Source organism: Carassius carassius, chromosome 22 (genome assembly GCF_963082965.1).
Source record: "Carassius carassius chromosome 22, fCarCar2.1, whole genome shotgun sequence".
NCBI classification, from domain to species: Eukaryota; Metazoa; Chordata; class Actinopteri; order Cypriniformes; family Cyprinidae; genus Carassius; species Carassius carassius.
In genome coordinates this window covers 8,407,879-8,434,401 of record NC_081776.1, presented here as the reverse complement: position 1 = coordinate 8,434,401, position 26,523 = coordinate 8,407,879, and the positions used below count along the sequence as shown (strand labels likewise).

Sequence of the window (26,523 nt, the reverse complement as noted above, 5' to 3'; positions counted from 1 at the left end):
TAATAAAAAAACATGAAGAGCGGTGATTTTGTTCATATCGGTCGTTGAATGGATGGAGATAGAGCTGAATGCAGACATGCAGTAAAGTGTGAGAAAGGAAATGGTTTTAAGCTAAATATTTTATTTAAGAAGTCATCAGATATCATCTTCCATAGGACCCCAAATGAACCCACTGGCTAAAAGAACCTGATTACATTATGATGTCAAAATCACAGTATGTAATTTGAACTATGTTACAATGACTATTAATGTCTGTTTTAGAATCTGGAGACTTGCTAGTTGACTGCCATTTCGCTACCAGATGCTTTCTGTTCAGAAAAGCATCTCCAGCTCTCATCTCCCTCAATAGGTAAGCAAGTGGTAAGAGTCATGCTCAAGGAGAAGTGTTGATGGAGTGGAATATTGATCGCAGTATCTCTTCTCTTAGAAGCTCAGATACATGACCATTAAGCTTTCACTTGTTTGAACATTTTCTACCACTTTAAATTATAAGCAGCTTAACAAGCTCAAGTTCAAAGTAGCTTTCCTCAAACTATTCTGGTTGTGTCACTATGGAATGATATTGCGGACATTATTCAAAAGGCATTGCAAATTGTATTTGCAATTGCGTTTTCAATTTGTGGATGCATAAAATGTGACATAATCCAAACGCAAATGCAAATCGCGCATTACCGTTTTCATTTTCGATTAAGTGAACGCACAGTGTCTGCCAAATTTAAAATGGAAATGCAAAGTCCGTTTGCAATTGTGTTTTCCATATCTTACGAACTATGAGCCTGTCATATTTAAATAGCAATATTAATTACCACATTTGCCTTTTCACTCTCTCTGCACTGTGCATGTAAACTGCCAAAACTCAAATGGAATCGCAATACCTTTTGCATTTGAATTTCCAACGTCTACAGGGAAACCTGTCAATCAAGTGACAGGGGTGGGGCCATTTTATTGGGCGTGTTTGCATTGGGAAGTGAAGATCGTACTAAAATGTACCATGTTTTTACTAGGGTAAATATAAGTTAACGATAGTGTTTATAATTAAGCCACAGTAGCCACAAATGTACAGTTGTCTGAGACGTTATGAAATGTTCTTTAATATCATGAACCATAAAATGTACTCAGTGTTCTGCTATTGTTTATTTTCATAATAGGTAAACACAGGCCACACGTTAAGATGGTCACAGATCTGGTGCAGCTTCAGTGTAGCTTGGTAGCTGAGTGGTTAGTGACTGTCATCTCTAATGGCATACTGTCTTTTAGTACGTGTTCGAAACCCGGGCCAACACAGACGTTCTTTATTTTTTTTGTTTATCCTACTAACTTCAGCCGCCAAACGGGCAATCATACAGTGAGGAAAATTGCAGCAGTCAAGGCGAGCTGACATGTTATCAAGTACGCTGCTGTTTGCAGAATTACCGGACCTGCGTCCTCGCAGACATCACACTCCCGAGTCGAATGCACAAAGTCTGAACTACTGAGGATGCAAGTCCGAAATCAGCGGCTGAAGTTAGTAGGATAAACAAAAAAATAAAGAACGTCTGTGTTGGCCCGGGTTTCGAACACGCGATAAAAGATGGTATGCCGTTAGAGATGACAGTCACTAACCACTCAGCTACCAAGCTACACTGAATCAGCACCAGATCTGTGACCATCTTAACTTGTGGCCTGTGTTTACCTATTATGAAAATAAACAATAGCAGATCACTGACTACATTTTATGGTTCATGATATTAAAGAACATTTCATAACGTCTCAGACAACTGTACATTTGTGGCTATTGTGGCTTAATTATAAACACTATCGTTAACTCATATTTACCCTAGTAAAAACATGGTACATTTTAGTACGATCGTCACTTCCCAATGCAAACACGCCCAATAAAATGGCCCCACCCCTGTCACTTGATTGACAGGTTTCCATGTAGACGTTGGAAATTCAAATGCAAAAGGTATTGCGATTCCATTTGAGTTTTGGCAGTTTACATGCACAGTGCAGAGAGAGTGAAAAGGCAAATGTGGTAATTAATATTGCTATTTAAATATGACAGGCTCATAGCTCGTAAGATATGGAAAACACAATTGCAAACGGACTTTGCATTTCCATTTTAAATTTGGCAGACACTGTGCGTTCACTTAATCGAAAATGAAAACGGTAATGTGCGATTTGCATTTGCGTTTGGATTGTCACATTTTATGCGTCCACAAATTGAAAACGCAATTGCAAATACAATTTGCAATGCCTTTTGAATAATGTCCGCAATATCATTCCATATGTCACGTTGTCTGTTAATAGGGAGAGCTCCATCTGCTGGTCACTCAGGATACAGACTCGCAGGCAATTATGATTACCAAGGTTGTTTATTTTTCTAAAGCTTTTGGTGGTTTAGGAATTTAAATCTACTGAGAGGCTGTTTTTGTGTAACAAGAATTAATCTTTATAATGAAGATGAATGGTGAGCAACAACAACAACAAAAAACCTTAAAGATAAGGTGTATTCTTCAGCCTACATGATGATTTTTAAGACTTTCTTGGCCTTTAATAGTTAACCTGAAAATGTGCTCTACCTTAGGCCATCCAAGATGTAGAGTTTGTTTCTGCATCGGAAGAGATTTGGAGATCATTAGATATGTTCTGCATATTTTATAGAAGCATTACATCACTTGCTCACCAATGGTCCTTCTGCAGTGAATGGGTGCCACCAACTTAATAAAAAAAAAAAAAAAAAAATTCAATCACCACAAGTAGTTGACACGACTCCAATTCGCCAATTAGTGTCTTGTAAAGCAAAAAGCTGCATGTTAGCAAAAAAAGCTGCAACCGTAGTTTTAAATATGAGTCATCTATTCATAATATTGCTTTCCCCAGTGAAAGATTTGTCGTCTGAATCTGGAGAGAAATATGCACAAATCAAGCACCATTTACAAACAAAAAACAGTTTGAAACAAACATGACGGTGGATTTTGATGTGAAAGGACAATAGGGGATGGATTTTTTTTCACTACAGGAAGCATTATTAAGGACTGCAAGGTAGTATTTTGGCCAGAAGTAAAAATTTAAAGTAAAAATGTCTGTATTCTACAGTAGATTTGGTAGATTTCTCACAAACATGCAGCTTTTCAATTCACAATTTGTTAATCGATTGACCAGAGTTGTGTGGAATCCTATGTGGACTCTCATTCTGACGGCACCCATTCACTAGAGGATCCACTGGTAAGCATGTGATGTAATGTTAACATTTCTTCAAATCTGTTTTGATGAAGAAACAAACTCCACTACATCTTGGATGGCCTAAGGGGGAATACATTTTCAGAAAAATTTAATTTTACATTTACAAATTTTCATGTAACATTTTTCCGTTAGCCTGCAATAGCTGATACGGCGTAAAAGGAAACACAAGGATTGGAAATAGAAAATGAGGCACCACTATGTGCCATATGAAAGAAATCCCCTGAATGCGAGAAGCCATAAGGTTACTCAGAAACTCCTGGGAATGGATACAGGGGATGCAGGAGACGGCGTACTTCCAAATGAATTATGTAGCCATGTCCCTGAGGCTGGCTCCACATAGGCTTTAATGAAATTCTGTGCTTCCACATTAAGCTCCTGAGGGAAAGCAACGGGCAGTGGTGCATTTTGTTAAGCATGCCCAGGAGAGACTATGAGCAACTCATACAGCAACTCTGGCGCTATCCGAATCCCACAGGTATGTCATTACATGGCCGAACCGATAGGTATAACCAGCCCACATAAAAAATAAAAATAAAATTAAAAACCTGTATTCTCTTTGGAGACGAGGTTGTAATTAAACCTGAAGGAAATTACTTTGCGACCACTCCTGGGGTTGTAAAATAAGTGCAATATTAAAAATAGTGTTATTTAAATATGAGGTGGAGCTCTCCACGGGGTCTTTTACTTACTTGCGTTAAGCTGATTAGCACCACAAAGGAAGAAAACAGGTGCAGGAAACCCCTCTGAGAATGGAAGAGAGATGACAGATGACTGTGTGGATTCTTCAACGTACCTGTTGGGAAATTTAAAGTAAGGCGTTTGGAATGAATTCGGTAAAGAAGAACTGCGCTTGTATTTGGCTGTGTGCTCATCTCATTCTCTGGAATGGCCCGTGCACTACTTAGGCGTGCAATATGGTAAATATTTAGAAAATGCATTTGATGCAAATCTAGTGTTCAAAATGTTGTTTTCAAAAATGTTGTCACTTTTTTATCTGTTTTTTGTCTGTTTTTGACTTGAGAGGGTTTTGAACTCAAGACCCTCTCAAGTCAAAAACAGACAAAAAACAGATAAAAAAGTGACAACATTTTTTAAATCATTTAAAGACATGTACAATAAGTTCAGAATGTACAAAACAAGAAAATTACATCAAACTTGAAACAATTTTTTTTAGTTTATTTATCTAAAGTGTAGATTTTAGAAATATATTTAATATAGATATTAAATATATTTCTGTGTATTTATATACACACACACACACACACACATATATATATATATATATAATTTATGATTACACGGGCATTTGGCGGTCAAAAGTTTTGTTTTTATACATATTTTTATATTTAGCAGTCATGTAACGTTAATGCAGTGACAACTCAAGTATAATATTACTGTAAGACTGTAAACTGCTGAGTCTGTTTGAGGATATCTCACTGAATTTCCACACTAGAAAGTATTAAAAACAAACACATTAAATGCGACCAGCACACTAGCATAGAGTAGATTTCAATCACTTTTGAGGTCTGATCCGCTAGGTGGCAGTAAGCACACCTTTGAAGGACGAGATAATAATAACAAACCACAGAAAGACGGAAGAGAGCGCTATTATCACTTGTATATTTATAAGTAAATGATACGCGTTTTATTCGATCAAACATGAATCAGGAGAAATATCCACGATCATCTATCGAGGATGATTTTAATTATGGCACGAATGTCGCGACGGCGAGCGTCCACATCCGTATGGGTAAGTCGCGATTTGGATGTATTTAAAAGGCATAACGTTAGGTGTCTACGCAATCGGTAATAAGTCCGTACGTACAATAACATTGTCTGGAAATCAGTGACATGTAAAACAGCTGGAGTGGGATCCTTAGTTCATTTCAGTTATTTATTTCACCTTGTTTCATCGTGAGGTCCAGGTAGTAAAGGAAACATATGGCACAAATGTTAAATCGGGCATTCTGTCACGAGGCCCCTTATAACGTTATATGATTTCTTCTTCAAATGAGATTATTAGGTTTCTTAGAAATGCTACAGGTTTCTTATGTAGTTGTCAAACCTTATTGTCGACGTTTAATGTGAATGGTAGATATCCTGTTTGCGAACGTCAATAAACACTGAAGTCACGAGACAAGTTGTGAAATCTATTTAAATAATTTATATATATATATATATATATATATATATATATTTAATGTTATTATTTATTTACTATGTATGTGTATTTTATATGTAATGTACTAAGTTTTATATATAAATGTGTGTGTGTGTATGTGTTTTAAAATGCTCAAGTCTTATTTCTCTATTGTTTTTTTCTGCAAGGCCTATCCATGTGTGTGTGTGTGTGTGTGTGTGTGTGTGTATATATATATATATATATATATATATATATATATATATATATATATATATATATATATATATATATATATATATATAATTTGTATATGCATGATTTAAGTGTTGATGCTGAAAGTTTTATTTCTCTCTAGATTTCCTCCGCAAGGTCTACACAATCCTGTCATTGCAGATTATCGTCACCACTGCTGTATCTGCCCTTTTCATGCTCTGTAACCCTGTTAAAAACTTTGTGCATGAGAGGTGAGAGCACATCTTCCCCTGTAAACTTACCACATTGTCATGGCTGTTCTATGAAAACAAACTGCACTTTAATCCGTGTCAATATATTAATGTGATGCACGGCATTAATTTTTCAGTCCTTTTCTGGTGTTGATATCTGCTATCGGGTCCCTTATCCTGCTCCTTGCCTTGGCTGTGTACCGTCACCAGCACCCCATTAATCTTTATTTGCTCTTTGGGTTTGTGAGTATACCATTTTTTATTTTAAATAGACTATTAAATATTACTATTAAGTAGTGTGATATAATGACTGTAAATGTTTATGCAGACTTTGCTGGAGTCTCTGTCTGTAGCCACTGCGGGTAAGTTTATAGAAGTCCAGCCCCATAATATTAATGGATGCATCCTTGATGGCTCATCTGATACCATATTTTTCTGCTTTCAGTGACATTTTATGAGTACACCATAGTGCTCCAGGCCTTTGTGCTCACGTCTGCCGTGTTCCTGGGTCTCACTGCCTACACTTTTCAGTCTAAAAGAGACTTCAGCAAGCTCGGAGCCAGGTAATTCTCTTTTTCATCTGCTCAAGGCCCAGATCCGTCACATTCATCACAGTAACGGGAGTGCAAGAGTTATTGTTTTAATCCATTTACTCCCGAATCCGTGCGAAATGATGTTCTTGTGTCATGGCAGAAATTGTCTCTGGAGAAACATTCTTTTTTCCAGTCATTAAAATGAAATGTAACCAAAATAATGGGGTTCTATGAGTCATAACTCTATTATATGATTGTGATGCATGGTCCACTCCGTCGGCATAGGAAGTCACTGGGAGGAAAAATGCATGTCTTTGTGTGAATTTTTTCATTCATATTATTGGTCTGTTTAATAGACAACCTGCTGCAACAGTTCTTGCTCTGTTGTTTATATGTAAATGTAGAACATGTAGAAAAATCCCTAATTGTTCATCTTATTCTTTAGTCTGTTTGCTGGCCTGTGGATCTTGATCATTGCGAGCTTTATGAGGGTGAGTCTAAGGCTAAATTAATCAGAATGCTTTGGGTTTAATACAATACGTAGGTTTAATAGTTACAATGTAAAAAAAAAAATGTATAGAATAATATATATATATATATATATATATATATATATATATATATATATATGGTTTGTTATATTATTTAATAAATATAAGTTTTATGCTATATATATATATATATATATATATATATATATATATATATATATGGTTTGTTATATTATTTAATAAATATAGGTTTTATGCTATATATATATATATATATATATATATATATATATATATATATATATATATAATATATATAATATATATATATATATATAGTATTCAGTATTTGTCAAATTGATTGAACTGAATTTGTATTGAACCTGAAGATTTTATTTAAGAGTCATGCAGTCAAGTTACGTTTTGATTTAAAGCCACATTCATCAACTGTGCAACTCTGTGTCCTTCAGCTTTTCTTCTACAATGACACGATGGAGTTGGTCTTCGCTGGGGCTGGAGCTCTGCTGTTCTGCGGGTTCATTATTTTCGATACTCACCTGCTGATGCATAAGCTTTCACCGGAGGAGCACGTCCTGGCATCCATCAACCTGTACCTGGACATAGTCAACCTGTTCATCTACATCCTGCGCATCCTCGACTCCATGAAGAAACACTGAATGTTGTGATGCTCTTCTTCACTTTTAGAGGTGAAAGTAACATTCTTTAATTTAATAGACTCCAGGTACAATAATCAAATAAAAATGTTAATTAGTATCCAAATGAAGCATTGTAGATGCCTGCAAAAAAAACTTTGTGGACCACATATATACTATTTATTTGAATAAAAGCCTTCAAAATGCACTGAATGTAAGACATTATTTCTTTGCATTGCAGTTATTTGCAGTGTTCAGAATTAATGGAGTATGTGTGCTATTCTTCTATCTGGATGGGAATTAACATCAAACTCCTTGGACTTTAATTTCTTCCTTTAGTTGAGATGAAGCTCCTCAAGACACTCTTATTGTACTGTAGTTTCCCCTTGTTTCCAAACCAGATGCATACTTCCAACTTGCAAGCAGTATTTGTAATTTAATGGCTAAATGTGAATGTTACAAACATGATTGTACAACTTAACTTGATCTGCTAACTGTGTTGTTAATTAAGATTCCTGTTTTTAGCTGACTGTTGTATGTAATCCATGGTGATTTTTCATATTTATTTAGATGTTGTAGTGAATCAGTGTTTATGGTTTGGGTACAAACTGTACATGTAGCCAGAGACATTTTGTTAAATTTGGGTTTGTTTATGGGATGTTTATTATTAACTTAAATCTTACTAAAAGGCCTGAATTACATGGAAAACCACAATGCAAAATTGTTTTTAATTGTGGCTAAACCATTTTATTTGCAGCAGTTTAACATGTCACAACATTAAATTTACATCATTTTAAAGTAGCATGCAATCCGTTTCAAAAGTATTCAAAATATTTTCCAATATGTCAGTCTGCTTTTTTTATAAACACAAAATAACATAGAACATAATATTCAGGGACCTCCGTGTCCAAAGTGCAATATTCATCATAATTTTTTTTTATCATAATATAGTACATTTCTGTCATTGTTTTTTTAAGGGCAAAATGGTCACATATAAAAACTGATTTTAAATTTATTTGATGAACCCATATTTGTTGCTTTCATGTACAACAGCTAGTTGCTATCCTCGAATCTGATTGGTCGAGGAAATATAACAAAGTGCTGTTTTTTTTTCAGATTCAAAGTGAAAGCTTCTGCCTGCTTTGAACATGAAATCATACATGAGTGAAATTCATCCAGCTTAAACGCTTTATTGATCTCTTGGCAGATAAAATCTGAATGTCTCTCAGTAGATCGGGTTCACGGCTGAGGTCCTTTCTCAAACCCTCGGGGATTTCCAGCTTGCAGATATCTTCTTTTCTCACCATACTCCTGATCAAACGTGTACAGTATTCTTGTAATGAGTACACTGACAAAAACAAAGCATAAATACCCATTTTAAATGAAACTATTTTGTATATCAAAGGCATATGGAGCATCTTAGGGTGAAGAATGGGCTCGCACCTGGTGCAGTCACATCCACGAGCTGGTACCGTGGGTATCCGTACTCCTCAAACTGTGCTGGAGTGGGAAAGTAAACTTCTTTGAGGTTGGCCAGCAGTTTAGCTCCGTCTGATGCTCTGAAGATCCACGGATGAGCTGGGAAAAAACAGCTTTAGTACAAACCGGCTAGGGAAACGAGCTAAGTTTGCTAGTTCTGCGGTAACTTACTCAGAAAAGTGTTCATCTTAAGCGATTTCATCGGTTGTATGTCGCCGTAAGACACCGGCTGCCCCGAGAAGTTTAGCCACCAGGCCTCGGCATTCGCGTTGGATTTATTAATAAAAGAGATATACGTTGGATCGTACGAGTTGAGAGATTTCAAAGGTGCAGGCGCTTCCTGTTCAGCCATAGCGCTGGAGTGACAAAACACACATGCAGTTTCGCTGCATCACGGATAGGTGGCAGCATCACACACTCTGACCTTTTTATACAGTCTATGACTCTGACCTATTTGACTGGAAGTGATTTTTAAAGGAACCGGCCACTATTTTTGAAAATAGTCTTCTTCCCCTGCAATTAAACATGCTAATCTCCTCTGTTGCAGACCATAAGTGGATTTAATTTATGTATCATATATATGTCTACTTAAGAGACTGGTTACTGGAGACTGGGGGCAGCTGTGGCCTGATGGTTAGAGACTTGGACTAGTTACCTCAAGGTTGCCGGTTTGAGTCTCGGTGCTGGCAGGAGTTGTGGGGGGGTGATTGAACAGCGCTCTCTTCCACCCTCAATACCCATGACTGAAATGCCCTTGAGCAAGGCACTGAACCCCCCGTTGCTTCCCGGGCGCTTGATATATAGCTGCTCACTTCTCCGGGAGTGTGTTCACTTGGATGGGTTAAATGCAGCGCACCAATTCTGAGTATGGGTTACCATACTTGGCAAATGTCACGACTTTCACTTTCACCGAAATCCACAAGAGGAGGTCCATTTTATCTCAGTTTTAGAAGTCTCATGATTTGCCATCCACACTACTAGATCCCAAACACCCGTTCTGTTCCGAAAGGCCCAGGGCGAGACGGGATGAAGAAGTCCATTTAAAATTCCAGAGTGGCTGTTTCTTGAAGGATAGGGTTTCTCAGAAATTCCTAATGACAGCGAGGCTTTAATGTCAGTGTTTTTGTCTCTGGAGAAGCAGGGCAGGGCTGTCTTTAGACAAGACGGGAATATCCTATTCTCTATAGACACTGATTCACTTTACAGCTCAGACAATACACACAATCATATAGGCTGGGAGTTTTGAAAGCACACCAGCAGTGTAAATTTGATCTCTTTTCAAAGTCTTGGTGAAGTGATTTATTTAGTCTTCTTATGGCACATGTCTAGAAGATGCTTGTTAATGCATTTTCCTACTTTTTTTAAAAAAAGTACTAACTAATTTTCATAGGCTTTATTTATAGTATTTCACCAAGAAGGTGCAAAAACAGCTTCTGTCTGATGTTTCTTGTTGTGCATTGTTAATACACACACACACACACACACACACACACACACACATATATATATATATATATATATGTGTGTGTGTGTGTGTGTGTGTGTGTATTAACAATGCACAACAAGAAACATATATATATATATATATATATATATATATATATATATATATATATATATATATATATATATAGTATATATAAACATATATATATATATAGTGGGAATCACATCCAAGTGACAAATTAAAACCAGAATCAGTGATTTGGGCAAAGGATCTCACAACCTTGATAAGTATTTTGTTGAACCAGCTTTTGCTTTAATTACTTTCTTTAGTCTGTTGGGATTTGTCTCTACTAACTTTGCACATCTAGACTTTGTAATATTTGCCCACTTCTCTTTGCAGAACTGCTCAAGAGTTCAGTTCAATTTGATGGTGATCGTTTTGTGGACTGCAGTCTCCATGTCATTCCACAGATTTTCACTGGGGTTTAAGTTTTGCCATGCAAGGACATTCACCTTTTTCTCCTTTAACCCCTGTGTGCTCAGTTTTGCTGTGTGCTTTGGGTCATTGTCATGTTGAAAAGGGAAACTTTCTTCCCATTGACATCTTTCTGGCAGATGGCAGCAGATTTTCCTCAATTTGGATGGTAAGCTGGATTGGGTGTCTGCCAGAAATCTTTTGGTACTGAGGCCAGATAATTCATTCAATGTTAGTCTCATCTGCCTCAGAATATTCAAGGTGTTTTTCAGACTGCATGTGGCCTTTCTTGAGGTGTGGCTTATTTCTTCAAACCCTCCCATATGAGCCACATTTGTGGAGAGAAATGTGATATTGTTGTCACATGCACACTGACCACTCTTTGTCATAAATTCTGCTTCAGAGTTGTTGTAGGCCTCTTGGTTGCCTCTCTGACCAGTTTCCTCCTGGCTTTTTAATCCAGTTTGGAGCGACGCCCTGATCCAGGGAGGGTCCGTGTTGTACCAAATACCTTCCACTTCATAATAATAGACTTCACTGTGCTTCTAGGCATTGATAAAGTTTTTGGATTTTTTTTTTGTATATATCCATCTCCTAACTTGTGTGTCCACAATGTTATCCTGGAGATCTTCTGACAGTGCTTTGCACCCAAAGGTGATTGTTTGCTTCACTTGCACTACCAAGGGCTGAAATGCTCCAGAAAGCTAATTTCATACTGAGCTAATCAAAATGACCACAGCTGATCACAGTTGAAATTCAAATGGCTTTTACGTTATTAATGCCCAGGACATATGTAACAATGAGACTTGCATTAAGAGTCATTGCCCAACCCCAGTAAGCACACTAAAGTGTTCTCGACCGCTACCTGTAAGCCTACTGTATTTTCCGGCGGGGTGATTATGTATGGGGTGCAGAGCAGATCTAAAGCTCTTGGCTCAGACAGCCCATTCTCCCGTTCACCCTTTGATGTCCAGCTTTCATTGCTTCTCTTTTGCCGGGACAATGACGAGAACTTTTCGCCACAGTGGGCATAATATGCTTGTTGCTTTTGTTGGTTCTGTCTATCTCTTCCACATCACAGAGGAATTTTCCTGACTGGCACAAACACTCGTACTACCCCACCATACTGATGACTTCTGCTTCTCCTTCTTGTGTTGATAACAGATGATGTGCTGTCATTTCACTCTGTGGTGTAAATTACAGGGACTTGTTTCAGGTTTGTTCAAATCCCTTTAATTATGTATATTTATTTTAACAGCCGTTTCTATGGGCCGCTATATGTAAGCAGTCTGCCTTACTGAAACGGCCTGTGAACACTTGAGAGCAAGTTGACTGTGCTTCTGCAAGCATAGTTATACACATGTCTGTATGAATATCTCTATATCTGCAATAGACTTCAGAATTTGCTAGATTTTGCAAAAGTCACATATTGCAACAAAGGAATCAGCAAAAACAATCTTAAAAAGTTACCATAGTTTAAAAACTTGTAACACTGAATTAATAGATATAAAAACACATTCTCACCTGTAAAAGGTTACCAAATTTCTTCAGGTATGTAAATCTCATCGTTTTTTTTTACAACTCGAGGCTGTGCAGTGGTGTTGCATCTTAGGAAACTCATAGATTTTTTTCTGTGAGTGACCATAGATATATTCACATAGATCCTCATTAGCAGCAGTTTCTACTAGCCGCTATATGTTACCCATCCCCCATACTGAATCTATTAAAGCTGGTCCGTGAATACTACCATCTTACCATAGTTTATTTTTGCTGTGAGTGACAACACGTAAAAGCACTGATGTGTCTGGAGAAGATGAATGTAGATCTACGTGTATGTGTCTATGGTGATATGGACTTCCATATTCTCATAGAATTAGAATTTATTATTAGTTTATACAGTATACAGTTAAGGCCCGTTCACACCAAGAACAATAACTTTTTCAGCGCGATGATACCTTTCTTTTTATTATAAGGACATGCTGCTTTTGATGTCATTTGCCACTTTAAATGCTTTACAGTCTCTGGTGGATTCTGATTGGCTGACAAAGTTTTCATCATTCATCAGCTTTTTTTAAAGAAGTCAAAATTATTTATTTGTGGCAACCAACATAATGCCTGTTTATTGAGCTTACAGTAAATGTTGATTTTGGATTATTCATATAAGTATGTCTATCATATTTCTGGCTCATATTATGATTCCCAGAAGAGGCAATATTTGAGCTGTATTGGAATGAGCATTTCAGTTGATTCTCAACAGACTAAATCTTTCTGATGTACCTGCTCCATCGCCCAAAGGCAGATATAAATGGAACATACCTGTTTGTACCCAGATTGCACCTGCTTAATGCAATTTACCAGATGTCTGGAAAATTCACTGGCACGAAATGACTTCCGTTTCCATGGTTACTGCCATTTCATTTGCCTGCTACACATTTGGCATTCCACATAGTGTTTTTGTTGTTGTATTTCCTCCATGAAGGGTGACCTGACAGGGCAAATTCACGTGGTTATAAATATTTTCACTTATCCTCTTTGGTCACCATACCAGCTTCCTTTGGACGCAAGGCTGATTGATCAGCGCCCCCTGTAGAGGTTAATATACAGAAGCCACAAGACCAGCCAGTAAAACCACTTTTCCTCCTCTTTATTTTTATTTTTTATTTTTTTTAACAAACTTTTAGGCTTAGAAAACCTGTGGAACAAATTATGCAATAACTTTTAACTAATGTAAAGAAAGTATATATATGCATATATATATATATATATATATGCATATAAGCACTGCTGTTCAAAAACTGAGGTCTGTAACTTTTTTTGTTTTGTTTTGTTTTTTAAGAAATTAACACTTAATCAGCAAGGATGCATTCAACTGATCAAATGTGACAGTAAAGGCATTTGTAATTTTTCTATTTCAAATAAATGCTGTTCTTTAGAACTATGTATTCATCACATATTGCATAAAATGTAATATTAAGCAGCACATCTGTTTTCAACATTGATAACAATATGAAACGTATCTTGAGCACCAAATCAACATATTGGAAGGAGTTTTGTTTTGTTTTTTTAAGAAATTAACACTTAATCAGCAAGGATGCATTCAACTGATCAAATGTGACAGTAAAGGCATTTGTAATCTTTCTATTTCAAATAAATGCTGTTCTTTTGAACTATGTATTCATCACATATTGCATAAAATGTAATATTAAGCAGCACATCTGTTTTCAACATTGATAACAATATGAAACGTATCTTGAGCACCAAATCAACATATTGGAAGGATTTCTGAAAGATCATGTGACAGTGAAGACTGAAGTAATCGCTACTGCAAAATCAGCTTTGGCATCACATGAATAAATGTCGTTTTTAAAATATATATTGAAATAGGAAATGTATTTTAAACTATAATATGATTTCTCAGTATTCCTGATTTTAATGTATTTTTGATCAATTAAATGCAACATTGGTGAGCATAAGAGAAAACTTTTTTTTTTCTTTACCTCAACTCAAACATTTGAACAGTAGTATTTACTCTCTGAGCTTTAGTACATTCCATTTAATTTAAGTCTTTGTCTGCTTCCAAGCTTCAAAAACAACTCAAAAGCATCATTAAGGTATCATAATAATACGACATGTGTGCAATATTTAAACTCTACTACAGCTATTAAATGGTTTTGGTGAGGAAAAGCCCAAAATTTAAGATGTTACGCACTGATAACCACCTTTAGTAAAATCTTAACAGTGAGTTGAACAGAAGAACCAAATCCATCCAGTTTGCCAACATCTCCGTTTTGAAAAACTAGATTCTCCAACAAAAAGAACCAATTCAAATTAATTAACTTCTTATGAACACACCAAGGAGAGCTAGAAGTCATATGGACCATTGTTATGCCTTTATGATCCTTTTTGGAGCTTGACAGACTTAGTCTGAGTTAATTTGTGTTCCACAGAAGAAAGTTAGTCAAAAAGATTTGGAACAACATGAGAGGGAGTTAATAAAGACAGAACTGACCCTTCATCGGTTAAAAAATGAACACTTCCATGAAAACACATTTTATTTTTGTAATGAGGTCACATGAAAAATTAAGACATTTTTGGCTTTATGACATCACAAGCAGCTCATGTGCATTGTTATACATACGTATGAAAACTTTAAGCACTTAAAGACTGTCTACCCATATCTAAATATATATCTATAGATTTCAATTTTACATAGCATAAACAGGATACATATTACTTATACAAGTATTTGCCGGATAAGCTACTACATAAGTTAGAAGAATGTTAGTGAGAATAATGATGACAATATGTTTACTAAATCAGATGAGCCACAAGTACAAGCCAAACACAGCAATTACCATCCTAAGAAAAGCTGCATCCACACCCGGAAGTTCTTGGATCGTAACGCACATTTCTCCCAGTGATTCAGTGCCACATCTGAAACTAAACCACACAAACCACACCATCACAGACGCTCAACACAAGCATGTGACTCGCTCCTCTCTCGGTTGATGCAGGACAGAAGCTCGATGAAGGGTGACTGTGGGAGATACTATATCAAAGGCACTAGTGTGGTAAAATAAGACACTGTGACTGTACTACAAAAACAAGTCTCGCTCTGAGAGAGCAGCAGTCCAGCTTGGGAGTGTCCCGATGAGGATCGGAAGAGGGGGATAAAAGCTTTGTTTTGGAGAAGGCAATGTTGAAATGGAGGATATTTGGCAAAATTGGCTTAAACCACATAGTTGGTTTCAGAGGGCTGACTGGATTCAGGCACTTCCTTTGTGCCCTTCACTGCCACAGGCTGTGACTTGTGCTTGGAATCAGAGACCCGCTGGCTGTTGGAGACTACTCCACGAAATCCTGGAGGGAGAGAGCAGTCAGACATGTGCAGCAGCATTAATCATTGAGAACCAAGCCATTTTTGCAAGGGTTAGAGTTAAAATGAGTTCTATGGTATATTTGGTATAAAATACTACTCATTTGACCTTTGTCTAGGGAAAGTATGGAGAAGTAGTTAACTAAAAATGTTTTTTTCTGCTCAAACATTAGGATAAGACAGGTTACTCGCCTTATGATATCAGTGTGGCAATGCCATGATCCATATTAAGTAATCAAACATAAAAATATTGATTTAAAAACACAAACAAGACACTTGACTGTACTACAAAACAAGTATTTTTTGGCAGGATTTTTAGTTTCAAATGGTGCAAACTGTGGTAAAAGACTTATTTTGCTTAACCAGTGCTTGAATGTTGCAAGAAATTTTTAAATAATAATTTAAATATTTAATACAGACATTGACTTATGCATGGCAACAAGGTTCTTATTGAAATATTTAAATATATATATATTTTTTTTTATTTAATTTTTTTTTTACTTAAAGTTATTCTGTCTTTTTTTCTACATGTAGTTTCAGCGTATTTAATTCTTGTTTTAGTATTTTTAGGGCTACAAAATGAATTCAATGGTATAGTTTTAATTATTTACATTTCCAAAAAAGTTTGCATACACTGACTAGTGTTATTGCTATCTAGTGACATTTTCATGTTAAATGCAGGTTGTACAGGTGTTGTATATTGTACAGGTTTCAGGTTTTATAACGTACCATTTATTTTGAAATATTTAATATATTTAAATAAACTTTATTGTTTATATTAGTTAGTTCTGAGTTCGTGAAAATGTGTTTTAGTCCAGAAATCATTTTAATATTTTCCCGATGTTTCCCAGTAATCTTTAGTTTTTACTTTATTTTGTTAATTTTTGTGGTTAACAAAGCTGTTTCCATTTAATTTGTTTTCAGTTGCAAGCACTCCAATGTACTACCATGAATGTAATCTGTACATAAACTATGGTATTATTATAGTAATGGGGTGGTCACACTGCACTTTTCGTTCCGTTGACTACCATTCATACGCATGCAAATGTGTCAGACTGGAAGCGCAAGCTTATGTGAAAAATTTCCAAAGTTGTAGTTTGGTGAACTCTTTGGTGACCTGCGAATTCGCATCACGTGAAGACGTGGGTCCAGTAGAAGATCCATACGTCACTGCGTGACCTCTCTGTACAGAAATTCAAATATTAAGGAATCGCTAATTTTAGCCGTAGTACAGCGTCCTATTTTATGAAATAAAATAAAAATAAAAAAACGCTGCATGGTTCGCAGTGTCAATTGGAAACACAGTACATTTGAATGAGGACACATTTTATTATTTTGTATTGCTTAGTGTATATATATAAATATATATATATATATATATATATATATATATATACACTATATATATATATATATATATATATATATATATATAGTACAGACCAAAAGTTTGGACACACCTTCTCATTCAAAGAGTTTTCTTTATTTTCATGACTATGAAAATTGTAGAGTCACACTGAAGGCATCAAAACTATGAATTAACACATGTGGAATTATATATGGAATTATATACATAACAAAAAAGTGTGAAACAACTGAAAATATGTCATATTCTAGGTTCTTCAAAGTAGCCACCTTTTGCTTTGATTACTGCTTTGCACACTCTTGGCATTCTCTTGATGAGCTTCAAGAGGTAGTCACCTGAAATGGTCTTCCAACAGTCTTGAAGGAGTTCCCCGAGAGATGCTTAGCACTTGTTGGTCCTTTTGCCTTCACTCTGCGGTCCAGCTCACCCCTAAACCATCTCGATTGGGTTCAGGTCCGGTGACTGTGGAGGCCAGGTCATCTGGCGCAGCACCCCATCACTCTCCTTCTTGGTCAAATAGCCCTTGATGCCTTCAGTGTGACTCTACAATTTTCATAGTCATGAAAATAAAGAAAACTCTTTGAATGAGAAGGTGTGTCCAAACTTTTGGTCTATACTATATATATATATAGAGAGAGAGAGAGAGAGAGACACTTTCTACTTTGTTGCAAAAGACACAGTATAAGCACAGATTAATCCATGTTGTGATAACTGAGGGGAAACTCTTATCTCCTGCTCCCATCCATGTTTGCAGCGCCGTCCGAAAAAATTTTCACGTTCAAACTCTAGTGTGACCGCCCCTTAACATGTCTAAATATCCATGGTAATACCCCCAGCAGATTTCTTGCTCTAATCCATTTCCAGGAGGCAATGAGTATACTGGCCTTGGGAAAAAGGATGTGCTCTTACTCTTACTGCAGTGACGTCCATGCCAACCGTCCCTGCACTGGCAACTGTTGGGCTCCACACAGCTCCCGTGTGCTCCACAGCTGGGCTCGCAGACAGCTGCACACACATATAAACATTCACATTCAGCCTTACACAGATACACAGTCTTTAGTCTTGGAAATGTTTCCTGTGCTGTTCAGCAAGCCTGCAGACCAAGTGGAATTTTTAAGGTGCAATCAAGCACCTTTTTGATCAAACACATCCACAGTTCTTCTGCTAAGTCGAGATAACCTCACCTTTGGAGCACAGATCGCCATAGTAGCCTTTGCTGCACTTGCATTTGTTTCTCCCCGTGCATTTGCCTCCATTTCTGCATGGCTGGTGACATTTACCTGCAGACAGCAATTGCATTAGTGGCAATCCCAAAATGCAAAAACAACAGACTGCAAAAGAGAACGTTTTTTCTTCACTAACTGACATTTCTAAATTAGTATCTGAACTTACACACGTTCTATTAGTAACTTATATTGTTAGGTCAAGATCATCTTTTCAAAGGACTATAGCTCTTGTTTATAATTAATTTCTCCATTCAGGTTCCATACAATCATGTTTTATATTTAACACACACAAATATATATTTAAATCAAATATAAACATATATATATTTATTTATTTACCCTATTGAAGTTTTATGCAGTATCACATTTAAATATATATACACTGATAAAACTTACAATATACATTTTTCAGTGTACACAAGTTATACATTTATTTATGTATTTAAGTAAAGTAAATAGAAGAGACTTGAGTGCTTTTGAAAAACAAGAGCAGAGTTGCACAGGCAGACAGCCCCTTCCCAAACACTCTCGGATCCTCTTACACCTCCATATTTGATCAAGACCAACTGAATTTCAGCGGCTTCTTTGTTCCTTCACAAATCAAGGAAATCCATATCCATGCAACCAGACAAAGAGGGGGACTCTTGGCGATTATGTCATAAACCATTTTGACAGAGAACACGATACTGCAGTGGATCAGTCGGTAAAAACTGGCTTAATGCTATAAAAATGTTACAGAGATGTTTCTCTTCCCTCCCTTTTCAGACCAAACGCCTCTGAATACTGCAATACTTCCTGCCTTTGAATAGTAAAGGATGATAATCAGGGTCAAAGAGGAGTTGTTTAAACATCAACGAAATAAACTATAGACCTTTGAAGCAAAGCAAGCCTGTATAAATAATTGCGATTACCAAAGCAAACCTCAGTGAGCAAGTCCTAAATGGCATTTATCTCAATATCTGTTTAAGTTTAAAAAAGGAAGAAAAAGCTTTCTGTAAATGGCCAAAGATAAAATGCCACACTGTTTGAGTGCATGTGAGCTCATGAGGCTGTTATTAGTGATTAGGGTGACTGACAACACAACTGCATTACATCCTGTGTTTGCCCATGTAGGTGCCGCCCATTTAACACTAATGTGAGAACACACTTCACTTAAGAAGTTGACTTGGAGAACTGCTCTGAGGGCAATTTGTGGAAGTGAGCCTATTACAATCTTAAGAACAACAACACTGCTTTCCCTTTGATAGATGATGATAATAATGTAACAGTCAGTTAATACCCTATGTAAGAAGTTAATAGAGCTATTTAGTCAGTAGTACTAAAAAGCTGGCATTTTTGAGTCATAAGGTCAGGAATTTCTTATAGGTGTTTTTTTTTTTTTGAGTTGTGAGCTAAATCAAATCTGTTATTTTCTTAATATGTAATCTATTACTATGATGCAAAGCTGAATTTCCAGCATTATTTACTCTAGTCTTGTCATGATCCTGCCATCTTGTTCTTGATTTTTCTCTTGTCTTGCGGCAGAATCATGACAGGCCCATGTTTTCATGTGCAGCACATGACCATTTGTTTGGCCATGTGCTTGCGTTGTCTCGTCATGTAACCCCGCCCCCTTGTGATCCTCGTTTTGTAATTATTAGCGTATCAGTTTCACCTGTTGTGTTCATTATTAGCCTCCCTTTATAAACCCCTTGTGTTTCTCTGTCCTGGGTCGGTTCATTGTCAAATGGTGTCAAGCTTTGTCACTGTCTATCTAAATGATATCTCGCTGTGAGTATTTTGTCTGGAGTTCTGTTCAACGTATAATGTTAATTGTTTTGTTGTTAGTAACTGTTTAGTCATCGTCAGGTCTCAGTCAAGGCTTTTGCCTTTTGTCTTGTTTTGCCCCCTCGTGGGTTTTGTTTTCTGTTTTTGTCTTCAATAAATCTTGTGAGAGCATTCTGTCTACTTTTGGGTTCATCAACCTCCATCCTCATAAGTCTCCTTCAGAAATCATTCTAATGTGCTGACTTGGTGCTCAGAAATGCATTTCTTATTATCTTTAATGTTAAAAACGGTTGTGATGCTTTATCTTTTGTGGAAACCGTAATGCATGTTTTTCAGGATTCTTTGACAAATAGGAAGTTTATTTGAAATGAAAATCATGTGTTATATTATAAATCATTTTACTGTCATTTCTGATCAATTTAATGCATTCTTGCTCAATAAAACCATTTTATTAATTAATAGGAAAATAAAGAGTACTGACCCCAAACTTTTGAAGGGTACTTTTGAACATTACTACACCAAGACTATCGAATTCGTGAAGCATATAAAACAATGCGCCTTTAGTAGTTGCAGTTCTTATCAACTTTTTTCCCCCTAAAAACCCATTAAATTTTTTCATTGCAAGTTGGCTTGATTTTGTTTAGATCACTGTTCATTTGTTCTGTAGTCTGTTCCATTCACAGTTATGATGAAGGTAGATGTAGCTTAACTCACTGAGCTCACAGCGGCTCCCTTCAAAGCCGACGGTACAGATACATTTACCAGGATGGAAACACGTCCCTCCATTCAAACAGGTAGTGCTGCAGTTAGCTGTTAATGTAGAAAATGCAATGCAAAATCAATGAACACGTCACAAACTACATAGAGAAATGATGCACAAACAATTTGTGCTTTCATTTATTTAGATCAAGGACAAGGTAAAAAAAAAAAAACTATGATCAGACTTTTCAGGCTACTTACTGTCTTGTTATTGGCTAATTAGTAATGTTAAGCCATTTATTAATATGTATTTATGCGTATATGTGTATTTTTGTGTATTATACGTTTTTAGCATGTTTTAGTCAAGTTCCCGTCCTGTTGGTTTTGATTTATGGTTTAATGAATGGTGGCACAATATAGCACAATAACTGCATGTTTGCATGTAACAGGTAGGAAACTAACCTCTCTCACAGCTGGGTCCAAAGTAGCCCGGAGGACATATACACAAACCTGGGCTCATACACAGGCCACCGTTCAGACATCTTGAGGAACAGAGGGCTGAAAAAGACAGAAACAATGCTAGTTAATGTATTAAATATAATACACCATTAATATATTTAATTTAATTTATGCATTTAGCAGACGCTTTTATCCAAAGCGACTTACAGTGCATTCAGGCTATCAATTTTTACCTATCATGTGTTCCCGGGGAATCGAACCCCCAACCTTGCACTTGATATCACAATGCTCTACCAATTGATCTACATGAACACTATATAATATAATATATACATTACTTATAGCAGTCCCAATCTGCTGGGTAATTCATAGAAACCTAGAAACTTTAAACTAGTACATAGCGGGCTTAACCACGCTTTGTAGTTTGCACAAGGCATTTTGGGAAGTGATGCTCTGAGGTTGAGTATAATCATCATCATAATAAACTATATGCACTCATTTGTTTCCAAAGGAGGCTCATCTTTCTGAGAAAGGAGTTTTGCAGAATATACTTCTTTTATTTTTTACCTATCTGGCTTTTGTATTGGAGAGTCATTGATGAGGTTCTACATGCTCGCATCAGTTGTTAGTGGATTGATGTGGCTCCAGGTATGATATGAGACATTTCTGGGACATTTCCCGAGATCCAGTAAGAACAAAACTATTTATAAAACTTCAAATATATAAATTAATATACATTTTATATTTAAATATATAATTACAGTATTTCATTCAATATAAATAATCCTTTTCATTTTCATTTGAATGTTTAACTTTTTTATTACTTCATTTTATTTCATTCACAATGCAGTTCAAGTCAACTGCACAGTCAGTAACATTTCAGTAACTTAGTTTTTATCTGTCTTTATGGTGCCTCTATATAAATATGGTTACCTTTCTCACAGTGAACACCGTAAAAGCCATCCTGACACTCGCAGACCTGCCTTTCATTGCAGTAGCCTCCATTGCGACAACCACCAGGGCACTTTGCTTCAGAAAGAGGAGACATTAATGTGAGAAGATTTTCTTACTTTTTTTTTTATTTCACCAATCGCATCAGATTCTGAGAGAAGTTGAAAGAGCAGTGAATTCAATAACGGTACTTCCTTCAGAAGAACTGACACCAGCAAGGAGAAAAAAAAAGGCTTTGAGTTGAATCCAGAATGTCAACAACTTCGTCAAATGCAGTGTATACTGTTGCAGATGTGTTTTAATGTAATTCAACTGTCTTTAAAGACCATGTAGTTTAGTTTGCTTGACATTCTGCCATTCACTCACCCTCATGTCTTTTGATAACCATTTGACTTTCTTTTCTTGGTGAAAAAAAAAGTTTCTCACAATGTCCAAGCTGCTTTTCTCCATACCATGAAAGTGAATGGGAACTGAGGCTGTCAATATATATTTTCAGAGAAAAACGTCTTAAATTTGAGTCTGCTCTTCAAAAGTGCTTGGAAAGTAGCACTGGAAAGTCATATGGACCACTTTTAAGGCTCTTAGTCCCCATTCATTCTCATTATATGGAAAAGAGAAGTTCGCACATCCTGTTAAACGTCTGCTTTTGTGTATTTGTCAAGCCATACAAGATTGGAATGACATAAAGGTGTATAAATAATGTCATAATAATTATTGGTTTTCAGGTTCACTCAATGCGGTTTTCGTTTATGAAACACAAAACTATTGTTCAACATTCTTAAAAATACTCCTTAAAAAAAAGGATAAACTTGAAGGTGTTAAACTATAACTATGTCAAAGTCATTTTGTCCTGTGGTTGAAATTCATGCAGCCAGTCTTATAAAAAATAAGTAAATAAATAAGTTGTGAGCACTAGTCATTATTGCACCCTCAGCTGTCACTAGGAAACACTTTGCTTCCTCCCAACGGGGTGGCTTCAGACAGATGGACCATTTGATCTGTGAAGTCTACACGCCGAATGGAGAAGGGTGTGTAGGGGAATGCAACACCGTGAGGTTAGTGTGTTTGAGAGAAGGGAGGGGGGATCAGAGAAAAACATAACATGCTCATTCTAAAGGGCTGCAGCTGGCAGGGTTCACATGACCTCATGAGCCAGCGATGGTTGAGAGACACCCGTACCATGATCTCTGCTTCTCTCTCTCTGACCAACTACTCTTAAAGAGGGACAAAACATGCTCATTTGTGCTCCTTAAGAAAGAAAAATCATAAATAACATCTCTTTAATATGTGACCCTGCACCACAAAACCAGTCCTTAAGTCGCTGGGGTATATTTGTAGCAATAGCCAAAAAAACACTGTATGTCCCAAAATGATCGATTTTTCTTTTATGACAAAAATTATTAGGATATTAAGTTAATATCATGTTCCATTAAGATATTTAGTAAATTTCCTAAAGTAAATATATCAAAACCTAATTTTTGATAAGTAATATGCATTGCTAAGAACGGTGATAAAGGTGATTTTCTCAATATTTAGATTTTTTTGCACCCTCAGATTCCAGATTTTCAAATAGTTGTCCGATCCTAACAGACCATACATCAATGGAAAGAATAAATGATGTTTCAGATGATGTAAAAATATCAATTTTGAAAAATTGACACTTAAGACTGGTTTTGTGGTCCAGGGTCACATGTTTATTTGATCAGAAATACGATAAAACAGCAATACTGTGAAATTTTATGTAATGTATTCCTGTGATGCCAGTTATTTACTCCAGTCTTCAGAGTCACATGATTTTTCAGAAGTCCTTCCATCAGAATGTTGAAAACAGTTGGGCTGCTTCATATTTTTGTAGAAACGTTTTTTCATCATTCTTTGAAGAATATAAAGTTCACAGGAACCGCGTTTAAAAATATATATATAAATATTTTGTAACATTATGAGTGTCTTCACTTTCACATGACCACTGGTATGCATTCTTGCTTCATTCATTTTGTCAAATGTCTCATTTGTTTCTGTTTATATTTTCTTTTAGAAGATGAACAACTGAATTGAAGCTGACTTGAATGAACTTGAAAACTCTTCAGAGCGATACAATTGGGTCTTGGCTTTAGTCTGCAAAGTTTCAATGACTGATCCAGTGTTTTACATGTCCATAACATTCTCTTTTAAACCACACATTCATTCAGCATCAGCATTCATGCTTGGACTGCAAAGTTTGAAAACTCACCTTTCTGGCATGTTTTAAAGAAGATAGCGTTGTGTGGCATCCTCAGAATGATGTTTCCTCCGGCATCCATCACCAGGATGGTCACCTCAAATGCTGCCACACCATCCTGGTCACCTCTGCATGGGAAGCCCACCTGGACCACTGAGTACACAACAGCCCTTTTGATTACTTAACCTTAAGCATCGATGTGCCACAGGTTTCATAGGTTATAATAATCATCTCATAGATGTCATTTTAAGAATATAGATAGATAATTATGTGAATAGATCAATACATCATGATTATTCCAGTATTCCACCAGTTTATTATCAAAACATTGGTTAAAAGGATAGTTCATCCAAAAAAAGAAAATTCTGCCATCATTTCCTTGCCCTCAAGTTCTTCCAAACCTGTTAAGAGTTTCTTTCTTCTGTTGAGCACAAAACAAGATGTTTTGCAGAATGTTGGAAACCAAACAGTTGACGGTAGCCATTGACTTCCATAGTAGATTTTTCCATACTATGAAAGTCAATGGCTACCGACAACTCTTTGGTCATAAACAATATCTTCTTTTGTGAGAAAATGACAGTTTTTTTTTTCTTCTTTGGGTGAAATATCCCTTTAAGAGGGAAAATGTAAGCCACGACAATAGTGAAATAATTAAATAAAATAAGAGAATAAAAGCGTACCAGAGGCTTTGTGTGGTACTGATCCTAAGAGAGGAACATTGACAGTAGGGTCATCCATAATGTCTTTATCAAACGAACGCAAAGTCTGAAGCTCATAGAAGTACTCTGCCTGAATTAAAAGATAAACATTAACTTTGTTTTAATCTTCAAAGAAGTAGATTAGATTTGCATAAAGAGGGGCGTTACTATAGCACAAAAAAGGTTGAATGTGGTACATGACAGGAGCACATATGCATCTGTAAAGAGTAAAAAGAAGGTTTCCGGGTATCATTAAGTTTGCGAGGCTATCAATTTCTTCCTAAAGAAGCATAGCTTCGCTCTCTAACTAATTACCTCAACTTTTTGATGATTACACACTTTTGAGGACAGCCGTGATGGCGAGGCCAAACACGCGCTAAAAAAAACTGTCTCTAAAGGAGATGAAAGCGAGGGAGACGGTTCTTTCTTTTTTTCTGGTCTCTAGATTTCGGAGTGTAAAAGCTGGGCAGCGTTTGATGAAGGCAAAAGTACACAAGCTGTGTGGAGAGCTTAGCTAATCCTACAGCTGAATGGTAATAACCAACACAGATAACTCTCGCCGGCAGCCTTTTATGCCGGAGACCTTTGTTCTAAAGCCTCAGTGGCCGTCTTTGAAGCTAACAGGGGCCAGGACAGAGCGGGCCCTTCTCTTTTTCCTCCATATCCCTCCCCTTGCTATTTTAGTTTCTCCCTCTTGCTGCTTTTTCGTCAAGTCAACATGCCATTCACGGATTATGATAACAAAATATGTTGACTTTGACTTTCAAACGTTTAAACGTAAATGCATTTTTGTACTTTTCTCCTTGCTGTTGTCACATTTATTTGCGAAGTGGGATTGGTAAAACAGCTTTGGAAAAATATTTACTGTAAAAAGTGCCAGAAATAAATCTGAATTGAATCTAAAAATGACTTTAGCAGCTAGAAAAGGTGTCAGCAATACAAATACACTTTCTGATTTTAGTCATGTAATTTGTGATGAATAGCCTACCATATGCTGGCTATTTGGGACCTACTGTGAAAATAAATAAATATATACTTTGCCACTTTTTCTGCCAAAACCATAAAGAATTTCAAAGAGGACCAAAAAGCAATAGCAACGCAAAGTGATTCCAAATGGAAGTTTCGTTGTTCAATAAAGCGCGGGCTCTGGCACGCCGCACGCGTGCTCTCTACTGATGACGACCCAGATGTTTGGCACATGCACGTCGAGGAGGCGCGCTCACGCGGCGGGCCCGCGCTTTGATCCGCGTGCAGCTTTACAACACCAACATGCAAAATACCACAAGAATTGAAATGACCTTTTCCCTTTCAAATTAGGCCAATACACTACACAGATTCGTTTCACAATATCAAAGTGCAAACACATTTTATTAAT

General features: G+C 36.5%; 3 protein-coding genes across 9 annotated transcripts in view; 1 reads left to right on the top strand and 2 right to left on the bottom strand.

Moving 5' to 3' along the window:
* The first annotated feature begins 4,783 nt into the window (after positions 1-4,783).
* Positions 4,784-8,419, top strand: LOC132098864 (protein lifeguard 4-like). Of its 2 annotated transcripts, XM_059505099.1 has the most exons (8): positions 4,784-4,975; positions 5,724-5,832; positions 5,949-6,054; positions 6,140-6,173; positions 6,257-6,374; positions 6,790-6,835; positions 7,306-7,542; positions 7,828-8,419. In XM_059505099.1, the coding sequence occupies exons 1-7, from the start codon at positions 4,885-4,887 to the stop codon at positions 7,510-7,512; spliced, it is 711 nt and encodes a 236-aa protein (XP_059361082.1). In that variant the 5' UTR covers positions 4,784-4,884; the 3' UTR covers positions 7,513-7,542; positions 7,828-8,419. The 2 variants fall into 2 exon arrangements, with proteins under 2 accessions (XP_059361082.1, XP_059361081.1); XM_059505098.1 differs by having other exon boundaries at positions 7,306-8,419.
* Positions 8,420-8,510: 91 nt separating this feature from the next.
* On the bottom strand, positions 8,511-9,614 carry vhll (von Hippel-Lindau tumor suppressor like). 2 transcript variants are annotated; one of them, XM_059504495.1, is made up of 4 exons: positions 9,418-9,614; positions 9,139-9,386; positions 8,932-9,066; positions 8,511-8,836 (listed from the first exon to the last, which is right to left on the bottom strand). In XM_059504495.1, exons 2-4 carry the CDS (start codon positions 9,317-9,319, stop codon positions 8,643-8,645), a joined length of 510 nt encoding a protein of 169 aa, XP_059360478.1. In that variant the 5' UTR covers positions 9,320-9,386; positions 9,418-9,614; the 3' UTR covers positions 8,511-8,642. The 2 variants fall into 2 exon arrangements, with proteins under 2 accessions (XP_059360478.1, XP_059360479.1); XM_059504496.1 differs by having other exon boundaries at positions 9,139-9,391; positions 9,427-9,614.
* A 5,308-nt stretch (positions 9,615-14,922) lies between these two features.
* The window catches only part of LOC132098863 (wnt inhibitory factor 1-like), a 21,033-nt gene continuing 9,432 nt past the window's right edge, over positions 14,923-26,523 (bottom strand). For 4 of the 5 annotated variants that reach the window (XM_059505095.1, XM_059505097.1, XM_059505094.1 and 1 more), the window contains 8 exons: positions 25,131-25,239; positions 24,463-24,603; positions 22,215-22,310; positions 21,285-21,380; positions 20,838-20,933; positions 18,315-18,410; positions 18,040-18,135; positions 14,923-15,748 (listed from right to left, as the gene is read on the bottom strand). In XM_059505095.1, the coding sequence (XP_059361078.1) occupies positions 15,618-15,748; positions 18,040-18,135; positions 18,315-18,410; positions 20,838-20,933; positions 21,285-21,380; positions 22,215-22,310; positions 24,463-24,603; positions 25,131-25,239 (861 nt within the window). In that variant the 3' untranslated portion in view covers positions 14,923-15,617. The remainder of the gene's footprint in view (positions 15,749-18,039; positions 18,136-18,314; positions 18,411-20,837; positions 20,934-21,284; positions 21,381-22,214; positions 22,311-24,462; positions 24,604-25,130; positions 25,240-26,523) is intronic. The other variant, XM_059505096.1, reaches the window with a different exon arrangement.